The 15,000-nt window shown below is 50.4% G+C and overlaps 1 protein-coding gene across 1 annotated transcript in view; it reads right to left on the bottom strand.

Annotated features, from left to right (window-relative positions):
• Positions 1-15,000, bottom strand: part of qkib (QKI, KH domain containing, RNA binding b) — a gene marked incomplete at its 3' end in the record, with an annotated part of 36,991 nt that overhangs the window by 19,748 nt on the left and 2,243 nt on the right. The window contains exon 2 of the mRNA XM_080017190.1: positions 398-540. Coding sequence (XP_079873316.1) covers positions 398-540 — 143 coding nt within the window. The remainder of the gene's footprint in view (positions 1-397; positions 541-15,000) is intronic.

Genomic DNA, 15,000 nt, shown 5'->3' with positions numbered 1-15,000 from the left:
TCAGCGTCCACTCACAACTCAACAGAATGAAAGCAGCCGGAGCCACCTGCGCCCACTCTCCCTGCCCCGCACCGACGGAAGCGGGAGCCTGACGAACGGAACCTTTTACCGAGTGACTCGTCAAGGACCCAATCCCCCAAAAAAAAGAAGACCTTTCATCACCGACTGACCACGTCGATCGCTATCACAAATGCCATCGCTAAGGCCTCGTCCCATGCAATAAAATGAAGACAGGCCTGTCCTCTTTATACACACGCACGCACGCACGCACGCACGCACGCACACACACACACACACACACACACACACACACACACACACACACACACACACACACACACACACACACACACACACACACACACACACACACACACACACACACACACACACTTACGTCAGGATACTCCTTCACAGGGACGTAGAGCTTCTCCTGCAGTTGGACGGCCGGGCCGACAGCGTCTGGCAGCTCGCTGCACTTCCCGTCGCTGCTGCTGTTCAGCGTGTCGTTGTACATGTCCTTCCTCACACGGCTGATCTCTGCAACACACACACACACACACACACACACTGTTACGTTACATGCATAATAAAGCTTTGCTGATGATGGGATGTACGGTCAAGATTCAAGACTCTTTATGCAGTGAAATGATAAAAGGATCAACTCCAAAGGCTGAGCAAAACAAATCAGGAGGAATAATAGGAAATAATAAAAATATGTATAAACAAAAAATATATAGATAAAATGTGTAAAATACAATCATAATTTACATGTTGTTACATACATGTTTTATTATACTACTAGATGTTTTTTTGCTTGTATTTTCACAGCGAGCTGAGTGGAGTGGAGGTCAGTCCGGATGAAGGACGTAAATGTAAATATTCAAAGATGGAAATAGAAAGAAATGGCAGATGAAGCAGGTGTTCATATTTGACCAGCAAATACATGATCCAACAAAAGATATGCATCTGTCTACATCATCTTCATCATTATATCATCATAACCGTTATAAACACACACACACACACACACACACACACACAGGATACTCCCGGTATAATTAAAGCTCTGAATAGCAGCTCTTCCTGCACCAGCGCTCACTATTTGGTTGTTACTGCAGTGATTCCTGCCATTTCCAGTTTCTCCGTGGAGTCACAGTGTTTCCCAAAGCTAGAGACCCCAGGAACCTTCCAGAAGAACACCAGAACTAGAAGGGACTCCCAGAGGAGCCAGACCGTCCATTCGGGTTCAAACAACAAAAACATACTGGTATACCATTTGTTTTTCTCCATTACGGAGCTTTTACGCTTCCAACCCGTCGGAGGTGGAGCTTCAGATTGGGAACGTTCCCTGACACGGGTTCTACCAGTACCACGACCTGCACATCTGTGATAGATTGTACTGGACCTTCAGCTGTTCTAGTAGTACTGCAGTAATTCTGCTGTAGTTCTGCAGACGCACTCCAGCGGCATTTTGGCTCTTGGTGAATTTTAAAGATTCATCAGCATTATGATGATTCTCTTCCCATTCCCCGGCTGAGAGCAGAGTCACTCCCCCCAGCAGGGAGGAGACGGGGGAGGTGGTGGTACGACTGTCAGCTTTATTCCTCCCAGTGATTTGCAGGGGACCTAGGTGCATGCTGGGAGATTTAATGAAGCTGTCCTGCTGGTGTGGGAGCAGCAGGAACCATCACAAGCAGGGGGTGGGGCGGGGGGTGTGGGCGGGGCACCAAGGGTGGACCCATGTTTTCAAAGAAAAAGGAAATTCATAAAAAAAAAACCAAACTCCTCCACACGGTGTTGATGTTGAACACATCGGGAAGAGCATCGAACCGTTTCAGCTCCGATTAATTTACTCTTGAGCACTACCTGAGAATGGGATGTGGCAAAACACATCCTGCCACCTTAAATCTGACTGATACCATCTTAAAACCTCCGTCCCTCCCTCCGTCCGTCCGTCCGTCCATCCCTCCATCCTGCTGGGGTTTGGCCCGGACTCCATCATACCCGCGAAGCCCCAAGAACGCTCAACCAGATCCACCCCCAGGCAGCGGTCATGAGCAGTTGGACCCAGGTGGGCGAGGCCCCCTGCAGTGCTGCCACCGTGAGCAGGAGGTTCCACCCAACCACCAGACCTCCGACGTAATCAGGGTCAGAAATCACTTAAACTGTCCCCAAACGCAGCCGCGGGCCTCCTCAGCAGGGCCCCGGGCGGCGGCAGGCGGTGGGTTCGGCCGAGGTGTGTCCAAAAGTGGCCGACACCACTCTGAGAAGTTGTGTCGGTGTTGTGCTGGAACGAGGACAAGATGGAGGAAAAGAAAGACAAAGAAGCCAAGCACCGGCGTCTGGTGAGCGACGGCTAGAGGCAGCCACCTGCACACCAGGACGGGCGGGGAGGTCGGGCTAGAGATCCCCGGAAAAGGGCCGACAGCGCGCCGGGCGTGTCAGGGGGAGCGGACGGAGGGAGGGGGATCCGTGGGAGGCGCAAGATGTGATGGAGCTCTGAGGGTAAAAGGAGCTGGATACCTGATGGCTGGGAGTCACGGCGACGGGGAGGAGCCCGGGAGGCGTTGGGAGGCGACGGGAGGCGACGGGGGGCGACGGGGGGCGACAGGGGGCGACGGGGGGTGACGGGGGGCGACGGGGGGCGACGGGAGATTGTTTTCATCTTTTGGAGTATCTGCTCACAGGGCACCTCTGGAAGAATGAACGCTGCCTTTATTCTGGTCCCGTGGAGAAAGGGCGGAACAAATCTCTAAGTGAGTTACGTGCTAATCCTGGGGAAGGTGGTTTGAGGAGCACGATTAAAAACACACTGTTGAATTTGTTTGTTGTACATAAGTATTAAACTTGTGTAAAACAGAATCTAGATAAGTATTACTCTGTGAAAATGCTGAAAAAGGTCCAATACGACGATTCAGTGTTGTATGAAGGAAGAAAAAGATGTTTTGGTGTCTGTCTTACAATGTTTTGGTGGGTGTGTAGCATTTGTATATATATTCATTATGTGTGTTTTGGTGTGTGTGTATGTGTGTTTCTATGAATCATACACTGTGTGTGCGTGCGTGCGTGTGTCCGTGCGTGTGTGTGTGTGTGATTAAAGTGTCAAGGTGATCTATGCTGCAGGTTATTGCAAACTTTTCTCCCCCGGGAGGCACTTTGCTTTCTCCCACTGATTTGTCAACTTTCTAAACATCCTCATCCAATCAGCTTCCTGCTCCACACACACACACACACACACACACACACACACATATCACACACACACACACACACACACACACACAGGGTCTTAGTGACAAAGCGCAGTTTAGTTTCTTTTCTTTTTCGCTCGATGTTCCAGTGGAAAGGTTTTGTCGTCCATCACTGAACAGGCGACGCCCAGGAAGCTCAAAGTGTGATAAGTTAATAAAGTCTCCCTTATTATCACACAGAGATGATAAGCCACCAGTACAGCTAAGGTTACACGCACTAGTATCTTAGACATTATATCACAATATTTTCTGACAAATACCTAGAAATTGCTAATTCGACAACATTTTGGAAAAGGTATATGACTGTATTATGATAACCTAAATCCCAGAGCCCAGCCCGTTTCTCATCAAAACAACTAAAATGTCAATATCAGGGAAAACTGCATGTGATTGTCATGACAAACACAATCTTCGACATCAACCATCCCAGGAGGGGCGTTGCTGGAACGCACAGAAGCCCATCCGGCGTTGGACAAGCTGCTAGAACACGTCAAAACAGCAGCTGGACGTCCTGCAGAAGACTGCAACAACCCCAGCCTGTCCATGAAATCAACGGTTACCCTTGTCACAGTGCGATCTTTATCATCTGATCACGCCGGGAAATATGAACTGTCATGTCTGGACTGCGGGGTGGCTGGGCTCAGCCTCAGAGAGGGTGAGGAGCTCGGACGTAGAGGGAGCTGGGAGTAGAGCCGCTGCTCCTTGGCGTCGAAAGGAGCCCGTTGAGGAGGTTGGGGCATCTGATCAGGATGCCTCCCGGGCGCTTCCCTTGGAGGTTTTCCGGGCGGGTCCAACTGGTCGGAGACCACGGCGTAGACCCAGAACACGCTGGAGGGATTACATATCCCAGCTGGCCTGGGAACACCTCGGGGTCCCCCAGGAGGAACTGGAAAACGTTGCCGGGGCCAAGGGGCCCCGGAGCTACTTGCTCAGCCTGCTGCCACCGCGGCCCGGCCCCGGATAAGCGGAGGAAAATGGATGGATGGATGTCTGGACTGTCCCAGATCAGATTTGTGATGTGATGAGCCAGACAACATCCCCAGGTGGTCAGGGGGTGTGTGGAGAACCATCTGGGCCCAATGTGGACAGATGACTGGATACGTCATCAGAACCACGCCCCATGCGCTGGACTTGGTCATTCAGGTGCAAACCCAATATAAACCTAAAAAGTATGTTTTTCCATGTGAAGGTTCATCACCTAGTCTGTGTCTAATGGATCTAATGGTGATGTGACACCCCCCACCCCCCACCCCCATTGCGCTCTTGTCAATATATTTTTACCACAACATAATATTTTGTACAAAACTAAATGAAGGCCTCCTATTTTTACCAGGATGCATTGATACTATTTTTCTGGGTGCATGAAATCCAAACACAGATTTGGCCGCGTCTGCGTTCAAGATCGAGCTTTGGATCACAAAACGTCACTGACATGAGGAGCGTAGCGTCGCACTGAAATGATAAGTGAGACCAGTCCGACTGAGTTCAGCCTTTTAATCAGCAGCTGACGACACCCGGAGGATCAGATCCCACAGGGCTTCACAGACCAGCGATGCAAGATCCACCACACCTCCATTCCTGGGCCTACGAGCCTCCTTTTCTCTGCTCCCTTATCACTTTCAGCTAAATGTTAGGGTTGCTGCAAAGTCATCACCAACTTGTGAAAAACCACCTGAGTGGCTTTTCTAGGGGCTCAGCGACACAGGTCGCAGGTCATGATGGTAAAAACACACCCGTTTATTGGAGAGAGTGGCAGGATCTAACGAGCTGGGAACAGACGGAACATTGTCGCAAACATTGACAAAGACTCTGCCAGTGTGTGTGTGTGTGTGTGTGTGTGTGTGTGTGTGTGTGTGTGTGTGTGTGTGTGTGTGTGTGTGTGTTTGTGTGTGTGTGTGTGTGTGTGTGTGTCTCTGATGAAAAGCAGGTGCACAGCCACCTCTGCTCCTGGGCCAAATGAACTCGACCCGAGGCAGGTGTGGCTGCTTAAATCACACCACCATGACAAATTACACTTTTTGTGATCTGAGTTTTTGCGATTTATAGTAGTACAAAAAAACGCTCCGTTAGCCATGCTCACATGGATATTAAACCAAAAGACGACCCCGGCTCAGCCCCTGGAGCCTTCACAGTGCAGTAAGAACTATGCAACGGTTGCACAACATGCACTCAAACATTTTGGTGTTTATGATGAGAAACACTCAGACTGAATTCCAGATGAACATCCGTTTGATGATCAAATGTGGAGTAAACAACCAGGTGATGTAACAACAACATGAGGGCTGCCCTTCCAACGTCCAGCACCCGGAGACTCAAAGAGCCAATCAGAGTCAAGTATGTAGCGCAGAGATTCTTGACTTAGCAGGCAGACAACAGTGTCTGTCTATGACAGACAGATAGAAATGAAGACAGACAGTCACACAGACGGACAGATGTATAGCGAGACAGGCAGATAGACAGGCTTGTGTGCTGACACCCCGCTGTGTTTGTAATTAGACTTCACTGTTAGAGAGCACATCGAAAGAGAAGAGAGGAGGAGGAGGAGGAGGAGGAGGAGGAGAGTAGGGAAGCAGTGGAGGAGTGAAGAGAGGAGGAGAGAGGAGAGGAGAAGAGGGGGAAAGGAGAGAATTGATGGAGAGAGGAGAAGCAGGAAGAGGAGTAGAGGAGAGGAGGAGATATGAGACAGGAGGAGATTAAGAGAAGAGTGATGGAGAGGATAGAGGAGTGGAGGAGAGGAGGGCAGTGAAGGAGAAGTGGCGAGTAAAGGAGAAGTGGCGAGTAGAGGACAAGAGCAGAGATGAGTAGAGGAGAGCGGAGGTGAGAAGAGAGGAGATGAGGTGAGGTGAGAGGAAGAGATATGAGACAAGAGGAGAGGAGGAGAAGAGTGATAGAGAGAGGAGAGGAGTGAGGGAGAGGGGTGAAGGAGAGGGGAGTGGAGAGGAGGAGAGGAGAAGTGGCAAGTAGAGGAGAAGAGAGGCAGAAAGAAGAGGAGTACAGTTGAGGAGAGGAGGAGAATTGAGAAAAGAGCAGAGTAGGAAAGAGGAGAGGAGAAAGGTAGAGTGGAGGATGGGAGTAGAGGACAGGAGATAAGAGAAGAGAGGAGGAGAAAAGTGATGGAGAGAGGAGAGGAGGAGAGAGGTAGTGGGCCTCAAACTGAGTCACCCTCTGTTTCTATGAGAGCATCATTTACTGTGAGCAGCAGGTCAGAGTGGGATGGAAAGAAAACTGATTTATACTTTTATCAATATATATTATTCATATTTATACTACTGAAACCCCATAAACATCCTGAAACCTTATGAAAGCTCATGAAAACCTCCTGAAACCTCCTGAAACCACATGAAACCTCATGAAAACCTCACCAAAACCTCCTAAAACCTCTTGAAACTTCCTAAAACCTACTGAAACCTCCTGAAACCTCCTGAAACCACATGAAGGTTCCAGAAGGCTTAAGGAAGTTTCAGGAGGTTTTGGTGAGGTTTTCAGGAGGTTTCAGTAGTGTCCATTAGGTTTCATGAGGTTTCAAGTTAAGTTCAAGTTCAAGTTCAAGAGATTATTTGTCACATACATACACATACGTTCGTACATATATGCAGTGAAATGTCATGACACCCGGTGATTACACACAAGCTCGATAAACTTGAAAAATACTCAAATGTGCGTACCAGGTGTCGATTGTGCACATTTGAAGATTTTTGGCGCTCCCCGCACAAGATCGGCGAGGCGGTGGCCACCAAACAGTTCATGAACAATCTCCCGGCCCGCGCCACTAGCTGGGTAAAATGCCACCGTCCAGCCTCCCTCCAAGCCCGCCATGGCCCTCGTGGAGGACCCGTGGAGGCCTACACCCACACGAGAGCCTACAGCACCGGACCAGAGAGGGGCCTACCGAGGGACCTGCGCCAGGATGCGGCGCGGGAGTCGACGATGGACCGGCCGATACTAGCACCGCGGACCTGGCGGCCATCATGAGCCTCCCTTCCGGAACCCCAGGGAGGGCCCACCTCCCGTCTCTTCGCCCGCCAGAGGAGGGGGACAACCGCCTACCCCGATCCACCCTCCGGAGCCTTCCTGAGCAGCGCGACCTCGGAACCACCGAGAGTTGGGAAGGCGCCTGGACAGTCAGCTGGCGATGCGGGAAACCCAACCACGACTTCCAGGACTGGCCAATGATGGAGGTCTGCCAGGTGGTTCGGGCGCCGGTCCGCCGGATCCCTCCCCGGTCGAGAAGGGAGCTACCGTGTGCCGGTAAGGTTACAAGGGGGTAGACATCAGGCTTTGGCATCAGCACGGCGGCGCGACAGGCGCACCGGCGGAGGTCACCAGAGCAGAGGAGGGGGAGCCCCAGGTGGGAACTTCCCCGGAACCCTCAGTCCATCCCATGGAGGATTTTCCTCTGGAACAATCGCGGGACGATAGGCTTCGCGGGGCCTTTGAGCGGGTAGATAAAATCGATGGCGTGTTAGTGCATCCAGAGGCTGCGCTTAGTTGCCCGTATTCTGCTGTAATTAGGGATAGATTGAATCAAGTGAACCGTGACGCTCAGTCAGGAGAAGAAGTAACCCAATTGTTGGTCCCTAAAAGCCATCAGGATTTAGTCTTCCAAGGGGCTCATTATAACCCGATGGCCGGTCACCTAGGACACGAAAAAACACTCGAGAGGATAATGGCCTGTTTCTACTGGCCGGGCATCTGGGTGGACGTGCGGCGGCGCTTTGCTGCCTGTCCTGAGTGTCAGCAGATGAATCCACCAGCTATTCCCAGAGCGCCGTTGAGCCCCCTCCCCTTAGTTGAGACTCCATTCGGGAGAATCGCTATGGATCTCATCGAGCCATTAGACCGTAGTGCCCGGGGCTATTGATTTGTGTTAGTCCTAGTGGATTACGCGACCCTATACCCAGAGGCAGTGCCATTGCACAGTATTACGGCCAAAAATGTGGCGCAGGCCCTGTTTCAGGTCATCTCCCGGGTCGGGATTCCGAAGGAAATCCTGCCCGACCAGGGCACTTAGTTTATGTCACGCACACTGCACACTATGCAAACTGTTACTAGGCGTCCGCTCAATTCCGACTAGCGTTTACCACCCACAGACAGATGGCCTGGTCGAGCGCTTCAACAGAACGTTGAAAAACATGATCCGAAAGTTAATCCACGATGACTGTCGAAATAGGGACACATGGCTGAACCCCAGTCCTCCACAGGGTTTTTCCCCTTTGAGCTATTGTTCGGCAGGAGACCTCCTGGGGTGCTCGACCTGATTAAAGAAAACTGGCAGGAAGGTCCCAGCACCAGTAAAAACGAGGTCCAGTACGTCCTGGACCTGAGAGCAAAGCTACACACCTTAGGGCAGGAATCACGGGAGAACTTGCTCCAGGCCCAGGAACGGCAGCGCCATCTGTACGACAGGAGGGCTCGGTTAAGACAATTCTCACCGGGAGACAAGGTGTACTACTCCCTACGTCCAGCTCGAAATTACTGGCAAAGTAGCAAGGTCCCTTCGTGGTCACACGACGCGTGGAGGAGGTCGAATATGAGGTCAAACGCACAGACAGGGGGGGGTCTGCCCAAATTTACCACCTAAACCTCCTAAAACAATGGCGGGAAGGTGTGCCCGTGGCACTGGCCACAGCGACAATTGAGAGGGATGAGTTGGGGCCGGAGGTTCCAAAGCCGGCAGATCACACTGTGGCCCTGTTAAGTGACCATCTCTTTCCCGGCCAGAGCACGGACGTCGCGGCGCTGCAGCAGCGCTTTGCTGATATGTTCTCTCCCCTGCCCGGCCGTACGGCCCTCATACTCCACCATGTGGAGACGACCCCGGGGGTGAAAGTACGCTCTCGGCCGTATCACCTGCCCGAAAACAAACGGAAAACAGCACAGGCGGAATAAGAGGCCATGCTGGACATGGGGGTAGTCGAGGACTATACGAGCAAATGGTCCAGCCCCACCATGCTAGTGGGTAAGCCCGATGGGTCAGTGCGGTTCTGCGTAGATTACCGGAAGGTGAACCCGGTGTCAAAGTTCGATGCCTACCCGATGCCCGGCGTCGATGAGCTTCTTGACCGGTTAGGTGTGGCTCGGTTTATTATGACGCTGGATTAAACCAAGGGCTACTGGCAGATTCCCTTGTCCCAGCAGTCCAAGGAAGGCTCCGCAAGGCCTTTACCAATTCCGATTTCTTCCGTTCAGGTTGTTTGGTGCCCCTGTTACCTTTCAGAGACTCATAGACCGTGTCCTGCGCCCGCATGCAGCATTTGCCGCTGCATATTTAGACAATGTCATTATTCATAGCGATACGTTGGAGCGGAATATGCAGCATGTGGGCGCAGTGCTAGCGTCTCTGAGGTGTGCGGGGCTCACCGCCAACCCAAAGAAGTGCGCGGTTGGGCGGAGGGAGGAACAGTATTTGGGGTACCACTTGGGGGGGGCCCTGCTCCGACCGCAGGTAGATAAGACCGCCGCAGTCGCCAACACGCCCAGACCTAGGACTAAGAAGGAGGTAAAGCAGTTTTTGGGGCTGGCCAGATACTATAGAAGGTTTGTGCCAGAATTTGCGGCACTGTCCAGCCCCTTGACTGACTTGACTTGAAAAGGTGCTCCAGATCCGGTCCAGTGGTCAGAGCCGTGCAAGCAGGCATTTGTTAAATTAAAGGCAGCTCTCTGTGGGGAGCCTGTACTGCATACCCCTAACTTTGCTCTTCCTTTCTGTCTGCAGACGGGCGCATCGGACAGGGGGCTTGGAGCCGTTCTGTCCAAGGAGGTCGAGGGTGTGGACGGCCAGTGCTATACCTCAGCCCTAAGCTGGTAGAGCGGGAGACGAGGTACAGCACCGTAGAAAAAGAGTGTTTAGCAATAAAGTGGGCGGTCACCACCCTCCGCTATTACCTCCTGGGTAAGGCCTTCACCCTCTGTTTCGGACCACGCCCCACTAGAACGGCTCCACCGCATGGAAGACACCAACGCACGGATCACCCGGTGGTATCTGGCCCTACAACCCTTCAACTTCCGGTGAATCAGCGGAGGGACTCCGCTGATTCACCTGATCCGGGTTTAACTGTGTGTGTGTGTGTGTGTGTGTGTGTGTGTGTGTGTGTCCACAGTAGGATGGGTGTGTAGGCAAACCAGCCGAAGGGACACGAACCAGCACAGACAGCTGGAGATACCCGGATATCCCTGAACGATATATATATATATAAAGTATTTATATATATGGGCCTGCGAGCATGGAGTTTGTTTGGCCAACGAGCCACCGTTGTTCACAAGACTTGTTAATAAACACGGCAACAGGCGATCTTCAGCCTCCGCCTGCCTCCTCTTCCTCATTCCCTGGCCCTGTGCCAGAACGATCGTCTACACTCCTGAAACCTGCAGAAACCTCCTGAATACCTCCTGAAAACCTCCTGAAAATGTCCTGAAACCCACTGAAACCTCCCAAAACTTCCCAAAATCCCCAGAAACCCTTGTGAAACCTCCTAAAACTCATGAAACCTCATGAAACCTCATGAAACCTCAAGACACCCACTGAAACCTCCTAAAACCTCCTGGAAAACTCCTAAAAGTTCATGAAACCTGCTGAAACACTCCTGAAAACCTCCACACGCTTCTGAACCTTCTGAAACCTCCCAAAACCTCATCAAACCTCATGACAAACTCCTGAAACCTCCTGAAAACCTCCTTAAACCTCTTGAAACCTCCTAAAACCTCCTGAAACCCTCTGAAAACCTCCATAAACCTCCTAAAAACAGACTGAAACCCACTGACCTCCACTGTTTGAAGGATGAAATAAACCAGGTGGTCTAAACTGTTAGAATTTCTGACAGTAAAGTCCCTAAATCGACAAAGTATATTTGCCATTTATTACATATTTCATAAGTGAAATAAAGGCGTCAGTGTTAAACTCTTGCACCAGGAACAACATGTTCACATTTGAACATGTTCATGTTCAAATCGGGTATAAAGTATATTTGATTTTAATATGCTGTATTGTACTTAGAGTTTTTTTCTCATTATAATGTGTGCTGCAATGGTCCCTCAAAGCTAAAATGATAGTAAATTAAATCAAATGAGCCAATTCCTGACCCGTCCTTGAATTTAACGACCCTGGAGACGTTTCTTTTGAGCCGAGAGCCGAGTTTCTGTTCCAAAAAAGTGACGTAGGGTTGTTCTGCCGTACTCTCCGGTGTTGAGTTTTAGGTGATGATAAAGATTTAGTTCCCACCACTTCTCTACACATCGTTTGTATTTTGTATTTGTTCATTCCAGTTGAAAAAGCAGAAGAGTCATTTTTTAAGATGGAATTGCAAAACACAAAATATTGCAAAATTACTACCATGGGTACCATCTATAATGCTTTTAATTCCTGGAAAGCCATCGATTTCAGTAAATGGATTTTGTTTTTGTGTTACCTGACATTGAGTGGTGGGGAAATTATTGAATCTGTGTTTCATATTTGCACAGTAGAGGATTACTTATTGGTGGCTTTGATGGACATACTATATCATCTCTGCTGCATCTTGAATCTTAGGTTACCGTCCACTAGGGAGTGTCTTTGCTTCACTTTTCAATGTGACTATAACAACCCTGGTCTGACGCGATCCAAAAATGCCAAAGCAGAGCCTGGAAGACCAAGGCAGACCAAGTTGGACCCTAGAAGACTAAGACCCAGGCTAGTAGACCAAGGAAGACCAAAATGGCTCCTAGAAGAGCAATGCAGACCCCAGCACACCAAGGCAGCCCTTCAAGAACAAGGCAGATTCTGGAAGACCAAGACAGACCAAGGAAGACCCAGGAAGACCAAGGCAGACCTTGGAAGACTGAGGCAAACCCTGGAAGACCAAAGCAGACCCTGGAAGACCAAGGCAGCCCCAGGAAGACCAAGACAGACCCAGGAAGACCAAGGCAGACCCAAGAAGACCAAGGCAACCCCAGGAAGACCAAGGAAGACCTTGGAAGACCGAGGCAAACCCTGGAAGATCAAGGCAGCCCCAGGAAGAGCAAGGCAGACCTCAGAAGACTATGGCAGACCCGGAATTAACAAGGCAGACCCTGGAAGTCCAAGGTGGCTCCTGGAACACCAAAGCAGACCCTGGAAGACAAAGGTAGACACAGATGGACCAAGGAGAACACTGTCAGACCCAGTCATACCAAAGCAATACCTAAGCAGTCCAAGTCACACTAACCCTAACCCACTTGGACCGGGGCCATCTCCGTCTGACAGATGAGGTTGCGGCATCACAAGACTCCATGTTACAGAGTTAATAACTTCATGTCGGCAATCAGCTCAGAGCGTGTCACATGACGGACAGGACCGTGGACTCAAACCGCTCCCACAAGCACAGAGCTCTGCGATGCCACGCTGAACCTCCCTTCTCGGGCTGGGAATTGTTTTAAAAGTTCTACTACCTACACAGGTTTCCATTAAAATTATATAAAACCATTTTTTACTTGTGACGTGTCACTATCCATTTCCACAACTATTTCTCAAATGCTGATTTTCCAAGGAATGTGGAGTAAGACAAGTCCTTCAAAGCCCCCTCTGTGTCCTGATATTTATGTAATGCTCTCAGTTTCTCTTTTTCTTCGTCATTATAAGCTATGCTGCCCTAGCTTAGCAATCTTCCAAGTTTTTAGGATATGTATTGATCTCCTTTATCCTTTGGAATTATGAGTGAGGGCGGCGCTGCCCAAAGTGCATTGGATCGACTTGATATATTGACTTTGACACGATTCCCAAAAACTGATTTTCTGCCTCAAAACAGAAAAAACTGTTTTCAGACTAATCTGCTTCTGCGTGAACCTCCCGTCTCCTACTTCCTGTGCACATATGTGACACAGCGCTATTTATGGAAGTACACACAACACACACTTCCTCTCCTCTCCCCTTTCTCTTCCTCTCTTTTTCCTATGTTCTGTTCCTGTCCTTTCTCCTCTTCTCTTCTCCTCCTCCGCGCTCGTCCATTTATCCCCCTCTCACTCTTTCCTCCTCCTCTCTCCTCCACCCGTCTCTCCTCCTTTCATCTCCTATCCCCTTCTCCGTTTCCTGCTTCCTTCTCCTGTCCCGCCCTGCTCCCTTTCTCATAACCTCTCTCTTTCCTCCTCCTTTCTACTCCTCTCCCCCTTCCCCTCTTCAACTCTCCCCTCCCCTCTCTTTCCTCCCTCCTTCTCCCCTCGCTGCCGTCCTCTCCCTTCTCCTCACATCCTCACTCCCCCTCGCTCCTCTCCTCTCCCCCCCGTTCTCTCGGCTACTTTACTGAATTAAATCATTAGACCAATCAGGTGATGAATAGCAGCACTTAGTGTAATTGAGAGGAGATGGGGTGAGAGAGGGAGAGGGGGAGAGAGAGAAATGGAGACCTACCACTACCTAAAGCTCTCTCTGTCTTTTGAGATTCTCTCACACACCACACACACACACACACACACACACACATATACTGAGAAACACACAACCACACACAAATGCAACTAGAGAGACGCAAACACAGACATAGACACACAGATATACACACACACACACACACACACACACACACACACACACACACACACACACACACACACACACACACACACACACACACACACACACACACAGGCCACCCTGCGTGTTTAGAATGTGCAGCAGTGTGTGCGTATGTCTGTGTAGGTGTGTGTGTGTGTGTGTGTGTGTGTGTGTGTGTGTGTGTGTGTGTGTGTGTGTGTGCGTATGTCTGTGTAGGTGTGTGTGTGTGTGTGTGTGTGTGTGTGTGTGTGTGTGTGTGTGTGTGTTGTTCTTATTCTCTCCTCCAGCTGGATCCCCTCCCCTCTCTCTCCTCCGCACAGCGGGCCGATCGACGGGACTTCCATCACGTCCAGATGTCACAGAACGACAAACAGCCGAACACGTGAGCGCGGCTGGTGTGTGCGTGCGTAACGCGGCAGATCTCAGAGGAAACGCTGCATCGTCCGCTCGCGGCCTGACGGACGTGGATGCGCGCTACGACGACAGCACCGGCCCGTAAGGGTGGGGCGCAGTGGCTCAGGAGGTTGAGCAAGACGTCTGGTAATTGGAAGATTGCCGGTTTGATCCCCGGCTCCTCCTCGTACCGTACCGTACTGTAGTGTCCTGGAGCAAGACACTTAACCCCCTAAGTGCTTCGGATGAGCCTCACATGGTGTCTGGACAAGTTGTAAGTCGCTTTGGATAAAAGCCATCGATCAGTGACGTAATGTTGTTTAGTTAACACGCCAAGTTAGTTGCTCCACACTGTAAATCTGTTTCAAGTGGTAATCCATACGATTACTTAGAATAATCAAAATAGATTTGACAAGTTTTTTTAAAGCTGGTACTTTGTCAGAAACTTCCGTTCAATGTATTTGTGTCCTGTGTGTGCTCTTCTATGTGCCATTCCCATCGTTGGTGGCGGGGTCCGCCTTTCTCGGCAAGAATAGAGTGAAATGAGATTGCGGTGAATGGGCTGAAGCGGTGCAGCTAGTTCTGCTCAGTCAACTGTCGGAGACGCAGCTTGGTAGTGACTCTGGGAATCATAGTGAAATTCACCCAACATGGACCATCCGGATGGACGGACACTTTGTGGTTGGGACGGGACCAAAACATTAATTTTACAAAGTCAAAATATAACGATATGTATCGTGCAGTTTTGACAATGGTGATGGTGTTCCGTGACATGGCTGCTGGTGCTGACAGTGGATGAACGCTCCCTGTCACAGACACAACTGTACTGCAGCCACAGCACGGAAGCGTAGC

The sequence above is a fragment of the Zeus faber genome (assembly GCF_960531495.2).
Source record: "Zeus faber genome assembly, chromosome: 16".
Classification (NCBI taxonomy): Eukaryota; Metazoa; Chordata; class Actinopteri; order Zeiformes; family Zeidae; genus Zeus; species Zeus faber.
This window is presented reverse-complemented; position numbering and strand designations above follow the sequence as displayed.